General features: G+C 36.0%; 1 protein-coding gene across 3 annotated transcripts in view; it reads left to right on the forward strand.

The window, feature by feature from the left end:
* The window catches only part of LOC122637624 (protein madd-4), a 186,726-nt gene that overhangs the window by 171,302 nt on the left and 2,924 nt on the right, over positions 1 to 12,500 (forward strand). The window contains exons 10-20 of one of the 3 annotated variants that reach the window (XM_043829871.1): positions 4,500 to 4,641; positions 4,888 to 4,981; positions 7,664 to 8,082; positions 8,840 to 8,969; positions 9,645 to 9,855; positions 10,253 to 10,563; positions 10,745 to 10,872; positions 10,981 to 11,148; positions 11,266 to 11,435; positions 11,667 to 11,762; positions 11,898 to 12,500. The exon at positions 11,898 to 12,500 is cut by the window's right edge and continues 418 nt beyond it. In XM_043829871.1, coding sequence (XP_043685806.1) covers positions 4,500 to 4,641; positions 4,888 to 4,981; positions 7,664 to 8,082; positions 8,840 to 8,969; positions 9,645 to 9,855; positions 10,253 to 10,563; positions 10,745 to 10,872; positions 10,981 to 11,148; positions 11,266 to 11,435; positions 11,667 to 11,762; positions 11,898 to 12,500 — 2,472 coding nt within the window. The remainder of the gene's footprint in view (positions 1 to 4,499; positions 4,642 to 4,887; positions 4,982 to 7,663; positions 8,083 to 8,839; positions 8,970 to 9,644; positions 9,856 to 10,252; positions 10,564 to 10,744; positions 10,873 to 10,980; positions 11,149 to 11,265; positions 11,436 to 11,666; positions 11,763 to 11,897) is intronic. The other 2 variants (XM_043829872.1, XM_043829874.1) reach the window with 2 other exon arrangements.

The raw sequence follows: 12,500 nt of genomic DNA on the forward strand, positions 1-12,500 counted from the left end.
TCTCTCTCTCTCTCTCTCTCTCTCTCTCTCTCTCTTTCTCTCTCTCTTTTTCGTACATAATCTATAAACTATGTAATTATTGAACCACAAAATCAAGTTTGTATGTGTGTATGTGTATATATGTATATGTAAGTATATATTAATGAGTAATGAAGGAACGATCTATAAGCTTAAAGAAACCTAAAGAAATAGATATTTTTTTATATACAAATAATCTAAATTATTACATCTTTTAATAGCGTATATTTATAGTATATAAAATTATAATGACCACGGTAATACGTAATTATCGAAATCGCAATATCGAAGATAAATTATATATATATATATATATATATATATATATATATATATATATAAACTTAATTGATATGAATGAGAACGGATTAATGAAACTTAAGAAACGTATAGAAAGAAAAGACATTATTTATTTATTTTTTTCTTCCTGTCTTTTTCCTCTTCTCGAAATACAAAATTCTACGTGTTATTTCACCTTGAAAAAAATATCAATTAACGATATAAAACGATAACAGCATTGAAGCGTGTAATCCTTTAATACGGGTACGTAGCGATCGTAATGATAATGACGATGACGTCAACTGATAGCTTAGCTTTCGTTGGGGAATTAAAAGAAAAAAAAAGGAAAAAGGATGAGGAAAAAAAAGGAAAGAAAATAAAAAAGAAAAAGAGAAAGAGAGTAGGAAAAAATGGAGAAAGAGATGAAAATCTCGCACCGATGGCAATCTCGTTTGGTCGTCTCTATGCATTCGGGGATGGTAGGCAGGCAGACCAGCGGGTGAGAGGGGGTAAAAGGGGGTGAGGAATGAGGGGTAAAGTTAGGGTAGGGTAGGTTGGGGTAAAAAGAAAAAAAAAGACAAAATTCTATCCGTGTTTCCTTCTATGGTGTTAGAAATGTGAAAAATCGCCAAGAGAGTTAGCTTTTTCCCTATGGAACGCAACGTTATACTTATGATTTATTCATGAGATCGTTTAATGTACTCGGTTCTCAAATCGGATAGGTAGGTACGTATTTATTAAGGTAACAGCCGCCGTCTGAAATAGTACCGTGACGTTTCGTAAATCGCAAGAGGACGACTCCTAACGTTCGATCGTTAAAGTTAAAGGTGCTGCTACTACGATCGTTTCGAAACGATCTCGAAATTGTCTATCCAATACGTAATAGCAGCAGCAAAAGCTGTAGTAGTAGTAGTAGTAGTAGTAGTAGTAGTAGTAGAACGTGCTACGTTAAGATCGTCGACGATAAATTTGTGAATTGTAGAATCTCTTTTTCTTTTTGAGAAAACGAGCGAGAGAGAGAGAAAGGAAAAAAATAAGGATGAAGTAAAAAAAAGGGAAAATAGAAATATATTTTTATCGGATAACGATCTCTCTAAAATACCCTTTGACGTTCTTCAGTTTCTACTTGATGTTTTCTAGGAATAAACGAATAATACGTGTGTAAGAGGATATATAAATGAAGGAATAAATAAACGATAGAGAAGATACGCTTGATTTTCTACGTGGCGTTCTTTTCGACGACGTCTTTCGATCGAAGCTCAGCCGTCTAGAAAACGACTGAATTCTAGGATATCGAGCGTAATATCTGTTTACCACGGATACCATGAAGATATTTCATAAACGATCTCGATAGATCGCTTACAAAGATTCTTTTACACAATGTATAGGTACTTACGTACATGAACGAGGGAGCGTGCGCGTTAACATCCGCCAATGGTCCATATATGTACGTACGTATGTATATATGTATGTATTTATGTATGTATGAATGTATGTATGAATGTATGTATGTATGTATGTATGTATGTATGTATGTATATATATATATATGTATGTATGTATGTATGTAGGTACATCGAACGAAAATCGAGTCTTCGACGCTTTCCTAGCATCATAGGTAAGGTTTTCTCTTAGCCTGGGGCTACTCTTTGTTATCGAATCCATCGAGACGTTACGCCGGAAAATGTCTTACACACAATGTATTTCGGAAGGGGTAACGGGAAGGGTAAGGTTGTAGAGAGAGAGAGAGAGAGAGAGAGAAAGAGGATAGTAAGGGCACCATCGTGAGAATTTCTTAGCTACACATTCTCTCTTGTATCTTTACGATATATATACGTGTACAATATATATAATATATATATGCGTGTACAAGTATATATATATATATACACACATGTATGTATATGTGTGAACGCGAATGTGTATTATCGAAAGTGCGCCAGTCATGATTTACGGCGTTTCGTACCTGATCGATGCACGAAAGAGTTCGCTATCTCTCTTCATCTGGTCCTTTTTTACAACAAAAAGAAAGAAAGAAAGAAAGAAAATAGAGAGAGAGAGAGAGAGAGAGAGAGAGAGAAAAGGAGAAGCGCGAAGGGGTTAAGAGGAGGGGAGGACAACGGAAAGGAGGCACCCTTTCGCTAGCGATACACAAAAGCCTCGTGCCCGTCAGCAAAGCATCGTAATGATTTCATCCGAGGCTAAAGCGAACGAACGAGAACGAGAACGAGAACGAGAACGATAGAGAGAGAGAGAGAGAGAGAGAGAGAGAGAGAGAGAGAGAGAGAGAGAGAATTCGAAGCGCCTTGGAAGACAGGAATTGATAGATTTCTCTCTTTTGTGAGCCTCGAAGCCATGCAAATATTGAACCGAAAGCACAGGGCTCCTTAAAGCACTCTCTGCCCGTTTTCTCTCTCTCTCTCTCTATTCTTCTACCTTTCTCTCTCCTTTAACCTTTCATCGTTTTAAATAGAGAGAGAGAGAGAGAGAGAGAGAGAGAGAGAGAACTAACGCGCCTAAGTCGAGTGGATTTCCGCTTTTCCCTTCGCGTCACCTTTTACACATTCGACGTCTTCGAACGATAACTCTTGCGTTTGGCCTTTTTGTTCCTCTCAGAATTCAACTTCTCCACACCCTTTCCCTTTTGTTTCACCCTTCGAATACTCTCTCACTCTCTCTCTCACTCTCTCTCTCTCTCTCTCTCTCTCTTTCTTTCTCCTTTTCTATCTTTTATTCTCCCATTTTTTCTTTCTTTCTTTCTTTCCTTCTTTGATTTTCAACTGTTCAACTCTTTCGCCGAATATCAGCAAAACCGATGGTAACTCTCGTGCGCGATAGACTCGTGCAGACCAGAAAACTTCTACCTACTCTTTCCACCAAAAGTAACGAAACGCCAAAGGCAATGTGGAGAAACACGTAGAGAGAACGATTCTTCGCCTCGCGACTCTACCATTTACCAGAGAGAGAAAGAGAGAGAGAGAGAGAGAGAGAGAGAGAGAGAAGGGATGACCCGTCTCTCAGCAAAATCCTGAAGATAATCCTTCCCCCATTCTCCTCCTGTTCGATTTACGTCGCTCCATGTTGAACCCAGAACGACCGAGTGTAAATCAGCTCCTGGGATTTCCAGAGACGACCTAACTCACTTCGAAATCGGAAGGGAAAAAGGAGAGAATGCAATTAGAAATGCATTGTGCGTTCCGTATACGAATTCGTGAGAAAAAAGTATTTTCTAAATTTTTTCTTACCTTTTTTTCTTTTCTTATAATTATCAGAAAGAAAATTAACGAGAGCTTATCAAAGAAATAACTAATTTGAATTATTTCCCGTAAATTTTGTTGTTCTTTTTGTTGTTGTTTTCCTTTTTTTTTTTTTTTTTTTTTTCTTTTTATTATTCTTTCTTACCGCGACACTATCTTCTTCTTTCTCTTTTTTCTTTTTATTTTTGTTTCAAGTTTAATCTTCAAACAAATATTGAGAATAATTAATATATTTCTTTTTCGATTAAGTCGATGTTTACGATGAAACGTTATTCAAGTAAATATAGAACGAAATTGTATTATTCCTTTTGCTAGAATTGAAATAATAAATAATAAATTCCCTGACAGTCAGTTTGGAAGTTTCAGAAAGCTAGTAATTAATAATTATACTCGACAAAGTCCACAGATACGATTCGAGACGAGACGAGTTCAAATAACGTTACATTCAATTTCATGTCTCGGATATATCAGGATATCCTCTGTTGTTAATCTGTGACACGTTATATTTGAGTTAAGCTGCTCTACGATGTGCAAAGAAAGAAGCACCTGAAATAATAATGATAAACTTCGATATCATTGCACGGCATTTGAAGCTCTATTTATTTCGAGTACGATTAATCGTACGACGATCGTTGTACAATTTTTGTTTCCTTTTCTTTCCCTTTTTTTTTTTTTTTACGCTAAATTCAAACAAAAATTCCAAACGTCATACGCGACAAGATGTAATAATCACGATTGTAATTAACGACGAATAATCAATATATTCATACGGATAATAAATATTGTTTTCTCTTTAATAAATCACAATATCGCAATGGTCGATGTTAAAAATTCAGAAAGAAAGAAAAAATGATTTATCAGTTGTTACATCCTGTCGCGTAAGGATAAAATCCGAAGACGACGATGGATCGATCACAATTTTAATAGATCTTACTTCTTCAACAGTGTTCAGCGTCCTGTGGTATCGGTGTACGAAGGAGAAGCATCGAATGTAGAGATGGAAACGGTCTGATCTCGACTGGATGTGATCCCTTGGAACGACCACGATCCGAACAGGAATGTAAAGCTAACGTGGCGTGCAGCATGTGTAAGTCCAAATATTAACGATAAGGGAACGATATAAAATATATAGGTTAAAACAAATACGTTAGATAGATAAATAAATTTACCTTAATACCGTAATCAGGATCGAAATCGTATTTACAAAACTGTCGATAATAAAAATAAAGATATACGTGTGGTACATAGGTAAATATATATACACACATACGCGAATAAATATAATATACTCGATGAAAATATTAAATATAATAATGATCTATACGTATGAAAGATGGCGAGGATTTAACGCAACCATTGATGCAACCTTATCCACCACCACCAGTGCCGGAAAAATTAATCGATCAACCTATACCATCGGAATCGACGTAAGTAATATGAATTAGAATAAAACGCATAAACATATATACACATACACACACATATCTATATCTATATCTATCTATCTATTTATCTATCTATCTGTCTATCTATCTATCTATCTATCTATCTATCTATCTGTCTATCTATCTATCTATCTATTATATTTCCGTAGATCGAGCCACCGAAATCTGTTTATTGCGTATCGATGTGTTCTCGTAGAGCTTTTTCGTGCTTACTCGTATCAATGTATACGTGTATATGTTCATCCAAATATACGTGTATTATTATAGCGATACAGACTCCCACCCCTGCAATCAACCAAGCAACCAATCAACCAACCAACCAATTTAAAACACAGCATTCATTTCTTTATGTCAATTGGTCTGTTCCGACAGATATACGATCTACTTTGCCTGTGGCTGGTTGTATCTGAGGTATCCTATTACTGTGTCTCTTTCTGTCAATCTTTCATACTTCCTTAATATATCTCTAATTATCATTTATTTATCCAATTTCTCTCTCTCTCTCTCTCTCTCTCTCTCTGTCGTCTCTCTTTCTCACTTTCTTTTTCTTCTTTCTCTCTTTTATATTAAACTTTCTTATTTTTATTCTTTTTATTTCTTTAAAAAGTAATCATGTTTTTAACAATCTTTCTCCATCTGTCTGTCTATAACTATTTCTTTCTCTCTTTCTCTCTCTCTCTCTCTCTCTCTCTCTCTCTCTCTCTCTCTGTTTCTGTTTCTGTCTTTCTCTTTCTCTCTCTCTTTTTCTCTTATCTAAGCTCTCCTTGATGTTCCCAAGGCATTTCTTGTACTAAACTAGCGTAGAAATCCACTCTGGCGTGTCTCCTCCACCCCTCCCCCACCTGCCCCATTTAATTGTCTTTTTTCTCTCCGTAGTAGATCCGATGCACGGCGTTTTGTCGATTCACAGCCGTACTCAAGTGCTGTTATTGCTTTTTTGCTTTTTTCAAGCCCTTTTAACAAAGCGATCGAAGTAATTAATTGCGTTGAAAGATCATTAATCTCTCGCATAATCTCACGTTTTTGTTCGATCCATCCCTTGTTTTCTCTCTCTCTCTCTCTCCTCTCTCTCTCTCTCTCTCTCTCTCTCTCTATTTTTCTCTGTTTCTCTCTCTTTTTTTTTCATTTATCTTTTTTTTTTGTTGTGTTTAAACGCACAACAATTTCCATCATCTTTCTAGCTAACTCTGTTGTTCCCTGATATTTTCTGGTATATATATATATATTTATTTATATATGTTATATATATATACATATATATATATATTGATACATTATATACGTACATATGTCGCTTTGCATGTGCCGCCTAATTCCTTTCTAAATGATCATTCACTCTTCTTACGATATAAGATTCTTCGAGTAACTTGCGTCGCCTTAAAGTTTCGTGAGGATAAAGATTAGAATGTTTCTTTTTTTTTTTTTTTTTTTTTTTTTTTAAGTAAAAAAAGATAATAAAGAAAGAGAAAAAGAGACAGAGAAAAGAAAAAAGTGAACATCTTTATACCTACAAAAGAGAAATTAACTTGGACATGGTATAGTCTCTACTCTTTATGACGTATTATATAAAAAGAAGAAAAGTAAAAAAAGAAAAAGAAGATGAGAAAAAAAAACAGACACACATACACATACGCACATACATACATACATACATACATACATATATATATATATATATATAAGAAGTAATTATTCCGTTAATCCATAAGACAAATTGCAAAGGCTGTCAGCTAGTATAGCGGTTATTGATTGATGCGCTTACGAAAGACAGAGAAAAAAGAAAGAAAGAGAGGGAGAGAGAGAGAGAAAGAGAGAGTATAAAAGAAGAAAAGAGAAAGGTACTCACTGATGTAAGTTTCAATGGAGCTGATCGAGCCCCCTGAATAGACGAGTGCCGGACGAATGGATGGCGGGCGTGGTTTTAAGTGCACCTTCGAAAAACGATGAGAAAATCTATGCTCCCGCCATAATCGATGATGTAAAGTACCAGCCGGGTTGTATAGGAGAAAAGAAAATTTCACAAGATTTTTTCGAGACTGATAAAAAGGAGTGATGTCGAAGGGGGTGATTGGGATGGGGGTGAGAGGTGGGGGTTATAGGGGAAAGGGCAGGTGAAATACTCAATCGGTAAATTAACGGGAGTTCTTACTTACTATCGATTCGATTCTGAACGAATTCATTTTTTTTTTCGAAAGAGAGAGAGAGAGAGAGAAAGAGAAAGAGAGAGAGAAATAAAAAAAAAAAAAGAGAGAAGAAAGAACTCATCGTCTTCGATGATATTATCGTTAATATTAAAAAATAAAAAAGAAAAGAGAAAGTGAAATAAAAAAAAGGAAGAAATGGAAAGAAAGAAAGAAAGAAAGAAAGGAGAAAAATGAAAAAGAGGAAAGAAAGAAAATGAAGAAAAGAGAGAAATATATGAAAAGCCATTGCGAGAATGGATCATCGCATTAGTTCGTTAGTTAGTTGATTAGTTGTTAGTTCGTTCGTTCCTTCGTTTATTCTTGACTCGTTATTTTTCATTTATCCATATTTTTCTTTTCTTAATCATTTCTTAAAAGAAAGAAATTCCATGTGAATAATAATGATCGATCGATCATTATTCATCTTAGAATCATATATCAATTTAGTAGAAGATGAAATATACATGTGAAAATTCCTTAGGTTCATAGCGGAGGAATGGTCACCGTGCAGCGTAACCTGCGGAGATGGAATACGCCGTAGGGAAGTCCATTGCAAGATATTTCTCGAGTTTAGCCGTACGATAGCCAAGTTACCAGACAGACAATGTTCCGGACCAAAGCCGGAGGAGACGGAGAAGTGCGTCATGGAGCCTTGCGGTTTGATTGAGAATAGTCTGTCGTATAGAATCGACACGGTTGGAGATAGCGGATATGCCGAGTCCAGTTTGACGGATTCCTACAAATCGTCGAGTAGTTCTGGAGGTGTTGGAACTGGTCTGGCAGCCGGTAGTGCCAGTGGTTACGAAAGTGGCATCAAAGTGGCACCAGGAAGAAACGTGCAAACCACTTACTCATGGAAGGAAGCTGGTTACACGCCTTGTAGCGCTACATGCTTGGGAGGTAAAGGGTTGTTATATCGATCGAAGACTTCAGCTTTACAATCTTCCTGTGTTTCTCTTCCTTCCTTCCTTCCTTCCTTTCTTCTTCTCTCGTTCTCTCATTCATTCTCGCTATTGCTTCCTTCGTCTATTTTAGTTACAACGTTTGTTATTTTATCTCTTACGTTGTTCCAAGGCGTCCGGATTTTATTAGATACTTGCTACAAGACGACGCGATCCGTTTGTATGTAATGAGATTAGAATAATTAATGTTAAATCGGTAGTAATAGTAGTAGTAGTAATTACCAAGTTTCAACGATTTCTATCTCTTTGTCTTCTTTATTTATGTTATATTATTTAGATTATCGTTTGTCGGATTGAAATATATATTTTTCTATCTAATGATAAATGTCATCTACAAGGTATAAGAATTTTGAAGGATAGGATACCTTAAGGAATCTATCGATTAGCGTATCGAACAGGATTACTAAGGATTACCAATCGGATAGATGCTCATCCAAACTGGCTAATCGAAGCGGTCGATTTAACGGCGTCGTGCCATTAGCAATCCTCCGTTACGAACGCTATCCGACGATTCAATTAGCCGAAATCAATCGGACGAAAACGCAGACTTATCCAAGACACGACGATCATGTATTAAATCCTGACACAAACGACGCACTGACTAGATATTTACTAGATATACATTTCATCTTTTTCTTCTTTCTTTCTTTCTTTTTTTCGTTATTATTATTCGTTTCTTTTTGTTACGATTCCAGGCGTACAAGAGTTGATAATATACTGCGTACGCGACGATACTGGTAAAACCGTGACTCCTCTTCTATGCAGCGCCGAAACTAAACCGGAAGCAAGAATCAGAACTTGCAACGATCATCCCTGCCCGCCCAGGTAAACATTTTATTTAATTCGCCATATTTATCAGAGATAAGAATTTTAATTGGAAAAAGAAAAGAAAAACAAATGGAGATTATATATATATATATTTTTTTGTTCTTTTTCATACAAAATTAACAACCTATAAACGATTATCATTCGTTTCTAAATGTAAAAGAATTTTAATTGGAAGAAACAAGAAAATAATGGAAACATATATATATATATATATGTTCTTTTTCATAAAAAATTAATAACCTATAAACGATTATCATTCGTTTCTAAATGTAAAAGAATTTTAATTGGAAGAAAAAAGAAAATAATGGAAACATATATATATATATATATATATATATATATATATATATATATGTTCTTTTCCATAAAAAATTAATAACCTGTAAACGATTATCATTCGTTTCTAAATGTAAAAAAACTCTTAATTGGAAAAAAAAAAAGAAAAGAACGGAGACACATATTTTTTTTGTTCTTTTTCATAAAAAATTAATAGCCTATAAACGATCATCATTCGTTTCTAAATGTTTCGCAAAATTTTTCGTAATACATTTTTCATATGCCGCGTGATTACGATAAACAATAACGATTTAATCGTAGATATAAATTTTCGATGCAATTATTCAGTGTAAAACCCCTTGTAACGTAACAATGCGTCGTTATGTTAAACCACAGGTGGAGATATAGCGAGTTCTTACCCTGCATGAGCCCCTGCGGTATTGGCATTCAGACTCGCGATGTCACATGCATACACGAGGTGACACGAGGAATCGGTAATACCGTGACGGTACCAAACCATATGTGCCCGCAGCCACCACCAGCAGACAGACAATACTGTAACGTGTTGGATTGTCCGGTCAAGTGGAGCGCTGGAGAATGGGGAGAGGTACTTTATATATATCTATATGTATATATATATATATATATATATATATATATATAATCTTTTTTAACTCGACACCGGTATGATTCGATTTTACGTAGATCAGAATTTATATAAAATATTTTTAACTTCAAGCACAGAAAGAAAAAGATAAAACGATTATTCCATATAAATAACATATGTTGTATTAATGAAACGGTTTTGCAAATAATTTTGTTTCTTCGTTTATTAAAAATCGTTTTTCGTTTATTTTCAAATCTCTGGCGAAGGTAAAATTAAATTGTTTGAATGTGTGTGTATGGTGTGTGTGTGAGAGAGAGAGAGAGAGAGAGAGATAAATAGAGACTAACCGCATGACCTTCTCCACATTGGTCTCGTGTCTGAACTCGATTATTCGCAGTGTTCCAAAAGTTGCGGAGGCGGGGTAAAGAGACGTAACGTGACCTGCGAGCAAATAATGGCACTGGGTCGCAAACAGAGAAGAGAAGAAAATAAATGCCCGCCGCAAAAGCCATCCTCCGAAAAACCATGTAACACCAAGCCGTGTCATGAGATGGACATGAACGTGCAGCCAATCATTCTTAGTCAGAATTCGTCGTACAATCAGTCGGACTTGAACGAGAAAGTCGATTTAAAGATTGGCGGTATCGCGAGGGTTTTTCAAGGGACGCCTTTTATCAAGATTCGATGTCCAGTTAAAAAATTCGATAAGTAAGACGACACTTTATATCGGCTAACGAGATTAATATCTTTTATATCGATGAGATGATATCTTTTATATTAACGATTTTTATTTTACCAGACGATTTCGTATTACTGAGATGATATTTTCTTTTTTCTTTTTTTATATTTTTCATTTTACGATACAGCAGCATTTGTCGTTACATTGCAGAGCGCAAATTATATGGACGAAGGACGGTAAAGAATTACGTAGGACGAGGAAATATAAAATCAACAAAAAGGGAGCTTTAAAGGTCATGGACATAACTACGTCCGACGATGGAGTTTACGCTTGCGTAGGTAAGTCGTCGAATAACGAAGGAAGAAACGAACGATTAAACGAAACGATATTTCAACGTGTACAATAATTCTCATCCTCGTGACTATTGATCCTTTCGATATTTGAAGCATCGCTTTCGCACGCGGAGACACGTGTCATCGTGAAATTACGCTCGAAAGAACAGATAAGCAGCGAGGAATATCTTAGGCTTGGTAATTCCGTGCATCTTCAAAGAAATGCCAATCTCGATTCGGCACCAGCCAATTCCGGTGAGAACCTTTACACCGATCGTGCAGGTATAAACGATTCTCTTTCGGCGTATTAAACATTTGTTTATTTTTAAACGAATGGTATAACGACGTTCTATAAATAAATATATTTACACAAATATACATACATATTCATTCTACCAGCCGCCTATGGTAATCACTTTGTTCCTATCGATGGAGAAGACCTCAGCCACGAACGAGCGGTTCCGAGTAAACCAACGAGAAAACCACAACACAAAAGGCAAAGGACTAGTCCGACTCCACCAGATTCTACCATGATGAACAAAGAGCATACTATCACCTCTTTGAATCAAGTAAATTTATCCGTTTCAAATATTCATCGTAAAATCTGTCTACGACGATTAACCTTTAGCTATCTAATCTGATTAATCATAGAAATAATAATTAATCTAAACGTACATACATGGTAGTAGAGAGGCATTGTCTACTAATATAGAAAATCTTCTTTCTCTTTGCCCGCTCTCTTTTAATGGATTTAAATAATCTACTCTTGGACGTATTCGGGATATATTATAACACGTCAGCCCGGATATCACGAATCCGTAGAATCAACGTCCGGTGCAACGTCCGGTGCAACTAGTCTGATGCCTCACCTCAGTTATTTAATTTCGAGCATAAAGGTGAGGTCGTAGTGCATGTACTGACGGTGTAGATCGTATCATAGAATATTATTTAACGAACTATTTTCTAACGCTTCGTTCAAACGTCTTTGCTTATAATATCGTTAAACGAAATAATTGATCGTACGTTTGCAGGCCTATTGGCCTTTCCAAGGTAACTCAGGTTCTAGCAGAAATCATAGAACAGCACCAGTTTCTTTCATCGACGATACCCACAAAGAAGTTTCTATGGCGACGAAACGTACTATGCCTGACAAAAAGACTGGCTTGAGATATCACAATGTCGAAGAGGATGACTTCGAGGATCTATATCGTAACACAGCTATTCCTGACGACGTCTTTGGACCGGACGAAGAAAGGATATTCATCGACGTCGATCCTTATGATCTAGACGCAGCGATATTCGGTATACGTCATGAAGATAACGACAAACGAACGACCAATCTGTTAGATAAAAAAGATTTTTCAAGCGTCACCAAAGCGAACGTCGATTACGTCGAGGAATCGTTGAAAAATGTGAAGAGACATTGGCAAGATTCGCACGATCTTTCGAAACATCGTAAAAACGATACCATTAATGATTATTCCGACGAAACGATAAACTCTCCGTCCTCTTCGGAGAACGTTGGATTGGAAGTTTATTACATTCCAGATTCTACCACGAAAAATGTCGTTTCTTCGTTAACGACCAACGAAAAATCGATCGAAGATAATATTCGCGAAGAAAATACTTCCGTA

The sequence above is a fragment of the Vespula pensylvanica genome, chromosome 2 (genome assembly GCF_014466175.1).
Source record: "Vespula pensylvanica isolate Volc-1 chromosome 2, ASM1446617v1, whole genome shotgun sequence".
Classification (NCBI taxonomy): Eukaryota; Metazoa; Arthropoda; class Insecta; order Hymenoptera; family Vespidae; genus Vespula; species Vespula pensylvanica.